The 12,471-nt window shown below is 25.7% G+C and overlaps 1 protein-coding gene across 1 annotated transcript; it reads left to right on the plus strand.

Moving 5' to 3' along the window:
- The first annotated feature begins 8,922 nt into the window (after nucleotides 1–8,922).
- LOC127264473 (probable isoaspartyl peptidase/L-asparaginase 2) lies at nucleotides 8,923–11,955 on the plus strand. The gene is made up of 4 exons (XM_051294020.1): nucleotides 8,923–9,116; nucleotides 9,260–9,493; nucleotides 11,146–11,232; nucleotides 11,340–11,955. The coding sequence occupies exons 1-4, from the start codon at nucleotides 8,955–8,957 to the stop codon at nucleotides 11,841–11,843; spliced, it is 987 nt and encodes a 328-aa protein (XP_051149977.1). The 5' UTR covers nucleotides 8,923–8,954; the 3' UTR covers nucleotides 11,844–11,955.
- The last annotated feature ends 516 nt before the right edge of the window (nucleotides 11,956–12,471 follow it).

Raw genomic sequence — 12,471 nt, forward strand, 5'->3', positions numbered from 1 at the left:
ATGTTTGGAGATAAACAAAATAATAAAAATAAAGGCGTAGTTGTTTTTTTTGTTATTTATTTATCTATTTATTTTATCTATTATTATTAGATTAAATTGCACAAAATTCAATTTTGATTTTACGAAATTGCATGAAATTTCTAATATTTTTAAAATTGCGTCAAACTCCTTTGTAGTTTTATAAACTCTACGTCTAACCCCCTCACCCCTCTTTATGTAACTAACGTTGTTTAATTTGCAAATAAGTTTCAGAATCTTCATTTCTAAGGGTATGTTTCTTTAGGGGAGTTTAGGGAAAGTTGGGTTTAGGTTTGGGGAGTTTTTATCTGATTTTAAAAGTGTTTTTTTTACTGTTCTTTTAAGGATAAATATAAGATAAATGAATATATATATAACTTTAGGAGTTTAAAAATGAGTATTCTGAAATTCATTCGGAGTTTGAGCATGTATAAGTAAAAAACTGATAAATAAGGATGGCCGATAAGAGTTGGATGCAAAGTTTATAAAATTACGAAAAAATTTGACGTAATTTTAAAAATATGAAAACTTTAAGCAATTTTGTGAAACCGCAAATAAATTTTATACAATTTAACCTTATTATTATTATTATTATTATTATTGTAAAGAAAGAAGTGGACAAAGAAAATAGAAGAAGGGCAGTGCCCAAATATAAAGCAGATTAAGACAATGCCAAAAACTGCAGGGAAATTTAAGACAAGGCCCCATCTGTCTCTCTCTCTATATATATTTGTATGTATTCAAGTATGTACATAAATTCATTTACAGGTAATGCCAACACACAAACTTCTAAATACAGCTTCGTATGTGACAATAATGTGGGTCGGTTTTTTTTTTTTCTGACACTTATATGGGCTGGACCGTACATGTGGTCCTATTCGGGTCGGGTTGCCGTCCGATTTATGTCTAATTTTAAAGGCCCAATTAGAAAAGCCCCTTTAACAGTTTGTACCTTCTTTACTTTGTTTTGATTACTGGCCCAAAATAAAATAGTCCATTCTTTATGAATGTATTTATTTATTATTTTTTTGTAAGTGAATTTTAACATATTAATATTTTATATGAAAAATAGTACAATAGAAAATTAAATATATAATTTTACCCATAAAAATGTTATAAGCAAGCTATATATATATATTTATATATTTGTAGGAACCATAATTCCTAAAGAAAGCAAAATAAATAGATAGATTTAAAATAATCAAAATAATAAAATAGATAGATTAATTCCGGGGAACGAGAGATCATATAAATCAAAATAAAATAAAATGAAGAAATTTTCTTATTATTCTCCTAAAAGTAATTTCTAAAAATACGACTGACTTTTGTAATTTTCATTTCCTCAAAATTTTTCTAGTTTGAAATATTTGGGTTTAATATTTCTTAATTGAAATTATGCTCATTTGATCGGATATAATTTTTAATAAGGGTGTGTTTGTTTGGGGGATTGGATTGAATTTACACTATTCATCCAATTTTTTTCTCCCAAAAACATCAAATCAAACACCTATTTTTCATTTTTTATATTATACTAAAAAATTAATTTTACATTCAAAACATCACATCAACACCTATTTATATCACATCATACAACTATTCAAATTCAAAATTTTTACTATTCAAATCTCAACTCAAAATCCAAACCCCCAAACAAAAACACCCTAAAAGTGAAGTAAAAATAGAAAAAAAATTTATGATAAAAAAAAAAATAGTATATATTTTTTATTATTAAAAAAAAAATTTGAATAAATTTGAATGATAAAAAAATAAAAAGAAATTTGAATAACAGATAGTATAGTAACTACTCGACAATAATATACATTTATTTATATAGATGTATTTAGATGAAAGATTTTACTCCAAATTTTACTAATATTTACTATTTTTTCCTAAAAAACACAAAGAAAATATATATTTTCTATATTATACTGAAATATGAATTTTATATTTAAAACAATTCGTATCTATATATATTTATATCATATTATATAATTATTCAAATTCAAGTATAATCAAATTGAATATTTCATTTTGGAATTTGATTATTTATTCTATTTTATTATTAAAATGAGCTTAAGCTCAATCTCGAACTTTATCTATCATATAAAAAGGAAATCATAAAATTATACTCTCTATGTCCCTTAACAAGCTATCCAATTTTTTATTTTGGTCCGTCCCATAATAAAATATACTTATTTTTTTATTAATTGTACTATCTACCTAACATTATAAATACTCTTCCAATTTACAATATATTCCACAAATATCATTATATTTATATCATACAATACTAATAAGATTAATTTAATCTTTTTACATTTATTTATACTTTATCCCAATATAATTCTAATATATATATATATATATAGATATGAGATGAAGGTAGTAAATAGACTATCTTATAGAGTTGAAGCTATTAACCAATACATTTTTTTTTTACTTTATTATATTAATTAAATATTTTATTTTATTTATTTGAATTATAGCCGCGGTGCCTACGATATATATATATATATACTTTATAGAGACAAAATTTCAGCTTTTTCTTTCGGCTGATGGATTAATTGTTGCTCAAAGAAAGAATTCATCAGCTTTTGAAAGTGTATTTAATATATAATTTCTCCGTCCGATAAATATAGTCTTAATTGGATTGAGTACAAGATTTAAAAAATATTGATATTAAGTATGAATAAAAAACTTTTTTGTCCTTGTGAGTGTATTAGTGTAAAAAGTAGTGACAATTGTGTAATAAAAAAAAATAGAGGTAATTTTAGGGTGATATGATTATTTATGAAAAATAATACTATTGTTTTGATACGGATAAAAATGATAAACAATACTATTATATTGGGACGGAGGGAGTATTTACTTTTGAAAATGAGTTTTTTTTTTTTTTTGAAAAGGTTGATTCCATGCAACATGAATTCAATGTATATATTAGATTGTGTATTTATGAAAGTTTTTAATAATATTAATTGGAACTTGTGTCAGTAAAAAATTATAGGTAAATTATATAACATTCATTTATATTTTAGAAAAAATTGTATAAAATATTTCATATTTTATTTATTGCATAATTTTTTTTTTTGTATTAATGTAAAATTTGCACGAAATACTTTGTTTTTATTATCAAAATCTGAGTTTTGGTTCTAAGTATGAACCAAATAATGCAAGTTTTATGCAAATTAAAGAACTTTTATTTTATAATTTTTGGAGACAAATTGCTATTTAATTTTTACAAAAACTATAAAAAAAATTATTGATTATTTATTTATTTATTTTATTCAAAAAATATATCTAAGATATATTATATTTTTTTATATATATAAAACATGCGTAATTTAGTCTTTATTTAGAACCGAACACTAGTTTTAGACAAAGAGAGTTTCATTCATATTTTATATTAATATAAGGTAGTTTCACGTAATAGATAAAATATAAAATATTTTTTTATGTTTTTACTAAAATTCAAAAAAATATTATAGTATAATTTAACCCCAAAAAAAAAAAAAAAACAGATAGAACACACATATCACACCCATATTTTTTATAATAAAATAATACTTCATATATTTCATTAAAAATATATAAATTAAATAATAAAAAATATCTTCGGTAGGTTGGTTTTCGATTTAAAATAAAAAAATATCATTAGTATTATACTCTATTTTCAATAAAAATATAAGATAAATTATTTATTTAATCTGATAGTTAATCTTTTATTATTTTATAACTCTAAATGAACTCTGTTTAAAAAAAATAAAATTGGTAAATAAATATTTTTAGCAAGATATTATAAGAAAAAATATACTATTTTTTGTATTTTATTTATTTAGTTAGTTGGAAAATTAACCACTTAGTTTTATCAGCAAGTTTTCTCTAATTAACATTTGTTATTAATAGTTAAAACACGATATTATTACATGCAATACATTGTATATATGACTCCCTCCGTTTCGGCTAATTTGTCTGATTTAAATAGATACGGAAATTTAAGTATTGTGTAATTAGTGAGTAATTAAAAAATATATTAGTAAAAATAATTATAATTTAATAAAAATAATTGGCTAAATTGTACAAAATTTACATGTGGTTTCATGAAATTGAGTCAAATCTCCAATACTTAAAAAACTGCGTCAAGTTCCATCGTGGTTTCATAAACTCGACGTCTAACCCCCTCGGCGGTCTTTATTTAACCGTATTTGACCTAAATGCGCCAAACCTGCGAATAAATTTTAGAATTTCAATTTGTAAACCTTTAAAATTACAAATATATTCACTTATTTAATATATATTTAGCCTAAAAAATAGTAAACATATTAAAAATTCGTTATTTTTATTAGGTTTTAAGAGTTTATTTTTACTGCTTTTTTTTAAGCTAAATATATATATAAAAAATATATTTGTAATTTTTGGTGTTTAGAAATTGAGATTTTAGAATTTTATCGCTGTTTATGCGCCTTTATATCAAATACCAGTAAATAAGAACCGCCGAGGGAGTTAGACGCAGAATTTATGAAACAACGAGAGAGTTTGACGTAGTTTTAGAAGTATGTGAGATTTGGCTCAATTTCGTGAAATCACATGTGGATTTTGTGCATTAAGATTAAGATGACTAAATATTTTAATTAATATAAAGAAAATTATAAATTATGAATTTTAAAATGTGATTAAAGTGTATAATTGTATTTCCAAAAAAAGAAAGGACACATTACATGAGATAAACAAAAATAAAAATAGTAGACAAATTAAGTGAGACAAAAGTGAGTAATATAATACAAATACAATAATGAACTAATAACGCATGTTATAGTCCGATACAACATATATAACAGTTTATTTTAGCATACGACGTATTGTTATATAACACACTGCAATTATTAACAAACAATACACGTCTTTATTATACACAGAATGCATATAATAAGACTGTGTGATATTTATATATATTACTAGTGCTGATTTGGAAAATTCGCACAGTGTTGATTTTTTCAATTCAATACCGTAACTGTTTCCATTTAAGATACACTAAAAAGTTGAATGTGAATAATTGTTCAATGTGATATAAATAAATGTTGATTTGATGTTTGAATGTTAAATAAATTTATAAGTATAATATAAATAGATATCGATGTGATATTTTGAATGTAAAATAAATTTGTAAAAATAATACTCCCTCCGTCCCCTAACAAAATATCCATTTTTTTTCATTTTAGTCTGTTTCATAACAAAGTATTCATTTTTTTTTAGTAACTGTATTGTCTACTTAACATACAAATACCTTTACAACTTAAAATATATTATACAAATGTCATTACCTTTATATCATACAATACTACTAATAAGGTTATTTTAGTTATTTACACTTTATTCCTACTATATTTCAATATAATATTAATATTTTTAAAATTTCGTGTAAAAAGTAAATGAATACGAATGAAATATAAAAAAAATAATTATTTAATTAAATATTTTAAAAAAAATTAAATAGTAAAAATTTATGGTAAAATTTTTAAAAAACACAGTCTAAATATTCTAGGTGCGTGATGGCAGAGAGGATTCCCTCGCATGAGTCAGCACCACGTCACCAAAATAAATTAATTACAATTACGCCATATCCAGCTATCCTAATTTGAAAATTATTATTAAAAAATTAAATATCAATAATAAAAAAATAATAGAAATTCAACGATTTCAAAGCTCATCTCAAAATGGAAATTTGTTGCTTATTCATCGCCCTAATCAAATATTCATCCACCAATCATCGTCCTTATCACATAAAATTTATTATTTGCACATATTATTTTTTTTAATTATATTAAAAATTATTATACTCATTACACGTTTATTTATTTATTTATTTATTTTTAATCAGACAACTCGGACAGACTTTTATTTATTTATTTATATATTTCACACATGGAAAAACTAACCAAATCCGCAATCACGTGAACGTGCACGTGACCCATACACCGGCTCTTGCGCCGCCGTCGTATTCCGTGTCCGAGATTCCCCGCCTGGACTGGAATCCGTTGGAGAATCTTTTATATTTTGCAATTATTATTATAGTTTGTATTTGCTTTTTCAGGTCTCGTATTTGATACTTTTATAGTTTTAGGATTTTAATTTGATCTGTTTAAAAATAATTACATAAATAATTTATTTTTTTTTAAATGATCATTTGACGCTGAATTCCACCACGCTCGTCTGCCATTGCTGATATGTCATCACCATATAGATACCAACATGACCAATTAGGCACTTGAGGACCTTATATAGTAAAATGGTCAAATACAAAACTAAAATAACAGTTTAATCTTATTATTATTATTATTATTATTATTATTATTATTATTACATGAAATCTATTTTAAGAACCTAAATTAAGAAAATTTTCGGATTAGGGCAAGTGGGATTGGCGGAACAAGATTCGATTCATCATGAAAATCCGCGACCTGTCCGGTTCGAAGTAATTCATAAATATATTTTGTTATTTTGGGACATTTAAGGGTGTGTTTGTTTGGGGAATTGGATTTTAAATTTACTATTTATCCTATTTTTTTTTCAAAAAAATATCAAATTAAATATTTATTTTTTATTTTTATATTACATTAAAAATTAATTATACATTCAAAATATCACATCAACACTTGTTTATATTACATCATACAACTATTCAAATTCAAAATTTTTACTATCCAAATCATAACTCAAAATTCAAATCCCAAACAAACACACCCTTACCAAATAGCAAATGAGTCTGGGTAGAATGCATAGTGTCAATTTGTCCTAATCAGCACATATAAAATAGCAAGATAAATACATGACTTTAGTTAAAACTGTAGGTCTGTTTACTTTTAAGTTGTGTTTGGTATAGAAAAATGAGGTCAGATAAATGAAAATGGTCTTATTTTTCTTATTTGTTTGAGTGAGAGAAATAAAACTTGAGAAATAAATTATTTCTATATTTTCATTTCTCTCCCATATGCAGAGAAATGAAAAGAAATGATATTGCAATATATATATATTTTTTCTTATTTTTTTTATACTATTTAATTTTTATAATTTTTTTAAAATTATATTATTTTAATTTTACAAAAAAAAATTTAATTTACTGTTAAAATATTTAATTTTTACAATTTTTTAAAAAATTGTACTAAAATATAATTTTAAAAAACATTGTATATAATTTATAATTTTTTTAAAAGTCATCAAAAATATTTTTCATGAATTTTCTTTTTGTTAAAACTCTTTTTTTTTTTTTTTCTTATCCGGTTAATCATTTATTATTATTTGATTCATTCATATAACTGCATTTTTTTTTTACATTTCTTAACTGAATTATCTTTTTTATCAAACAAGAGAATTAATTCTCATTCTCTACTCAATTTAATTTCTCTCTGCAATTTTATTATTTGTACCAAACACCCACTTAGGGTTTTTATCCTGATTCTATTATTCAAACTTTTTTTTTCTTCCAAAAATATCAAATCAAACACCTATTATTTATTTATTATATTACACAAAAATTTTATTTTACATTAAAAAATATCACATCAAATAACTATTTAAATTCAAAATTTTACTATTCAAAACTAAAATCCAAAATCAAATTCTTAGAAGTAAACACACCTATATGTTTTGTGTTAATGGAAGCTATGTGCCATAAATTTATATGAATTGTTTTTATATATCTTATATAACGAGTTTAATGATAGTATGCACTGTCAATTTATATACTGTATTTTATATTATATTAACATATTTTATATTTTATATTTTATATTTGCATATTTATATTTCATGTGCCGCTAGGTTATACTTAATACACTGTTAGTATCTACTTGGGTGTGTTTGTTTGGGGGATTCGATTTTAAATATACTATTCATTTTATTTTTTTCCCCCAGAAATATCAAATCAAACATCTATTTTTTATTTTTTATACTTCCTCCGTCTCATTAAAAGATTGTCATTTTCTATTTTCGTCCGTCCCAAAACAAGGTTACTATTTTCTAATTTAGTAATTGTACTACTTACCTAACATAATGAATATCCTTCAAACTTACAATCTATTACACAAATGCCATTACTTTTATATTGCACTATATTAATAGGGATATTTTTGTCCTTTTTACTACAATAAAATATAATATTAATATTAAAAAATCTATTTGCAAAAAAGAAACAACACTCTTTCACCGGGACGGAGGGAGTATTATGCTAAAATCAATTTTACATTCAAAACATCACGTCACCACCTATTTATATCACACCATACAACTATTGAAATTCAAAATTTTTACTATTCAAATCGCAACTCAAAATTCAAACCCCAAAACAAACACACCCATTACCAAAAAATAATGACAAAAATGTTATTACACTACTTTTAACTATACATTACAATTAAAATATTATTATTTTTTAAATATTGCATCAAAAATTAATGTATACTATGTATTTGGACTAATGAAGTATTATTTTTAAAAAATTGCAATTGAAAAATAGTGTTATTAAAGTGAAAATTTCTCCTTCTATTATTATTAATGCAATTCACAAATTCACGACAAGCAAAAACAACTATCAAAATCGTATCTAAAAAACGGCACCCAAACAAAAAAAATTAGCAAATAATGACTAATATGTAAATAGAAATATTTCTTTACTTCAATACACGAATAAAAGATTAGGATAGAATCATAAAAATATTTATTAAAATAATGTTACCTAAAACTATTGCAAAAAAAAAATAAAAAAAAAATAATAATGACTAGCGAAAATATTATATAAAAATATAAATAAAATTAAATATTATTGCTTCAAATAATCCCCAGCCTCGTCGCCTATAAATACGTCCGTCATCTTCAACAACCCAAAATATATACATACAGAATTTATATCTATATATATACACAGACACTTACAGATAGAGAGTATGGCCGGTTGGGCAATAGCTGTGCACGGCGGCGCTGGGGTGGATCCGAACCTTCCTAAGGAGCGGCAGGAGGCGGCGAAGAAGCTTCTCACACGGTGCCTCACCATCGGAATATCCGCTCTCCGATCATCCATGTCCGCCATTGACGTCGTCGAGCTCGTCGTACGTTTTCTGATATATATATATATAATTCCAATTTAATTTAATTGTTAATTAATTCTGTAAATAATTTAATGAAGTAGTGTTTTATTATTGTTATTATGATTAATTAGGGTTTTGGATTTGGGGATTTTGATGAACTGCAGGTGCGCGAACTGGAAACGGATCCTATATTCAATTCTGGCCGTGGATCTGCTCTGTCGGAAAAAGGGACGGTGGAGATGGAGGCGAGCATTATGGACGGCGCCGGCCGGCGGTGCGGCGCCGTCTCCGGCGTGTCGACGGTGAAGAATCCGGTGTCCCTTGCCCGCCTTGTTATGGATAAGTCGCCGCATTCTTACCTCGCCTTTTCCGGCGCTGAAAAATTTGCCAAACAACAGGTTCGCAGTTATACGTATCTAAGTTCAATTTATATATATATATATACATATAATATTTAGTCAATAAATGAGTAAACAAAATAAAGGTGTTTTTGGACGTGGATTTTGGGATAACTCTTATCATTAGTTTATTTTTTTAAAAAAATACTAACTCTAGCTCTAAGGTCTAATTTACTCGTTGTGTGCAGACAAAAAGGAGTATCATATCAAATATTTATGTTTATATATTTATGTGTATTTGAGTGTTTTATATGAAAAAAAATGGAATTATTTTTTTATAAGAAACCAGACAAATATTTACTTTAGGTTTTTATAGAAGACTTAAAAAATAATACTCCTTCCCTCCTTCCTATGTACTATGTCTACGTTGCCGTTTCTGTCCGTCTCATATATCATGTCACTTTTTTTTTTTGGAAAAATGATTACACACTTTAATATTATTTTAAACTTTTTAATTTTATTTTTTTAAAATTTTAATTAAACTAATTAGTTATCTTAATCTTAATTTATAATTATTTATATTATAGGATAATTATTTTTACTAATACATTCTTAATTATCTACTAATTACACCCCACCGTGTCTACAGTGTGCTTTCTACAGTGTAGCACACGGAGGTATAGTACTATCTATGTTTATATTTGTTTTCTGACTTTTAATATTTAAATATTAATTATTATATCAAAATTCAATATAAATTAAAAGAAAATGATATAAAAATAATAAAATTTGTATACAAATATAAAAATATTTTTAATGTTAAGTATAATGATATAAAATGTGAATACAAACTTATTAAGCAGTTAGAGTGACTAATATTTTATTAGTTAATATAAATCTATAAGATTTGTTTTGATATTTTTACTTTTTATATATTTTTATGTATATGTGCAATGAATAATATATTTGTAATTTATATACTTAAAATTAAAATTAAGAATGTTTTCATATTAATGTCCTATTACTTTTAATATAATAAAAAGGTAATATTTTTTGAAGGTGACAAATGAAAATAATAAAATGTACTTCCTCCGTCCCATAAGTAAATATTTATGTGCTTTTTGCAAGTAGTTTTAGAAATATTAGTATTATATTGAGATATAGTATGAATAAAGTAGAAATGACTAAAATAACCTTATTAGTATGTGCGATATAAAGGCAATGACATTTGTGTAATATATTGTAAGTTGTAAGGATATTTGTAATGTTAGGTAGATATTATAGTTACTAAAAAAAGAAATGGATATTTTGTTATGTGACGTAATAAAATAAAAAAATGGATACTTTGTTACGACGGAGGATGTATAATATTTTTTCTAGTAAAAAAATAAACCTCAAACAAATAGAGCAAAAAATATGATCCTCCTATATCTTTAATTATTTTGTTATTTTCAATCTTGTGAATACAAAGTACTAATTTCTTTAGGAGTATTTACATTATACAGTTACATTTAGTAACACATATAGTTTAATTAAATTAAACTAATAATTAATAAAGGAAGTAGTAATTGAAATAATTAATGAACTAATAGAACATTTCTATTATCAATATGAATGTTATTTATTAAATTAAAATAAAGTATAAAAATTTGGTTTTATTTTAAATTTAGATATCATATTTATATATATATATTTATTTATTTTTGAAATAGGGTGTGGAGATGGTCGACACAGAGTATTTCATCACCGAGGACAATCTTGGCATGCTCAAATTGGCAAAGGAAGCCAATTCAATCCTCGTAAGTCACGTGCAACTCACGTGCACACACACAACACTTAAAATTTTAACAATGTCTAATAATTAATTAAAAAAATTTCAAAAATTAAATTCAATATCCCTCTGCAGTTCGACTACAGAATACCGACCGTCGGATCAGAATCATGCGGCGCGGCGGCGGAGGCGCCGCCGATGATAATGAACGGGCTTCCGATCAGCGTGTACGCGCCGGAGACCGTCGGCTGCGTGGCGGTCGACGGCGAGGGGCGGTGCGCCGCCGCGACGTCCACCGGCGGCCTGATGAACAAAATGATCGGGCGTATCGGCGACTCGCCGTTGATCGGCGCCGGAACTTACGCCGGCGAACTCTGCGGCGTTTCGTGCACCGGCGAAGGCGAGGCGATAATCCGGGGGACCCTCGCCCGTGACGTGGCGGCGGTTATGGAGTACAAGGGGCTGAGCCTCCAGGCGGCGGTGGACTTGGTGATCGGAAAGAGGCTGGACGGCGGCGGGAAGGCGGGGCTGATCGCGGTGTCGAGCAAAGGGGAGGTGGCGTGGGGATTCAACACCGTTGGAATGTTCAGAGGATGCGCGACGGGGGAGGGTTTCATGGAAGTCGGAATTTGGGATTGAATTTTATTTATTTTAATTAATTAATTAGTAAATTGTTTTGTGGGCATTTTAATTAATTATATATTTTATTTTATTTTATTTTATGTTTTTAAATTTGTCTGTGGAGAATTGTTTGTCCTCAATTGTTAATTTGCATAATTTAAAGATTTCTAATTTTTCTTTTACGTGATTTTCAATATATATATATATATTATCATCTTTCTTATAAAAGTTAATATTATCTCCGTCCCGAAAAAAAAAATAACGTTTATTTTTTCCACAACAATGACATTGTACAATATATTGAAATTTGTAAATATATTAATTATGTTAGATATATAGTATAATTACTAAATAAGGAAATGATATCTTGTTTTGAGATGAACAAAAATATAAAATCATATAATTCTTATGGGACAGGGGGAGTATTTAATTATTCTTTGGTTCTAAAAAAATACTTTCATTCTGTCATTTTCATCCGTCTTAAAACAATAGTCTCATTTTCATTTTTTATAACTACCTTCCCATTTTTGCAAACTATCACAACTTTTTTCACAATAATTACATAAAATAGAGATATTTTTGTCTTTTAGAAACACTTTTACGTCCACTATCAATATAATACTATATAAAAGTTGTTAGAAATTTT

Source organism: Andrographis paniculata, unplaced genomic scaffold (assembly GCF_009805555.1).
Source record: "Andrographis paniculata isolate CXL003 unplaced genomic scaffold, ASM980555v1 Contig70END, whole genome shotgun sequence".
NCBI lineage: Eukaryota > Viridiplantae > Streptophyta > Magnoliopsida > Lamiales > Acanthaceae > Andrographis > Andrographis paniculata.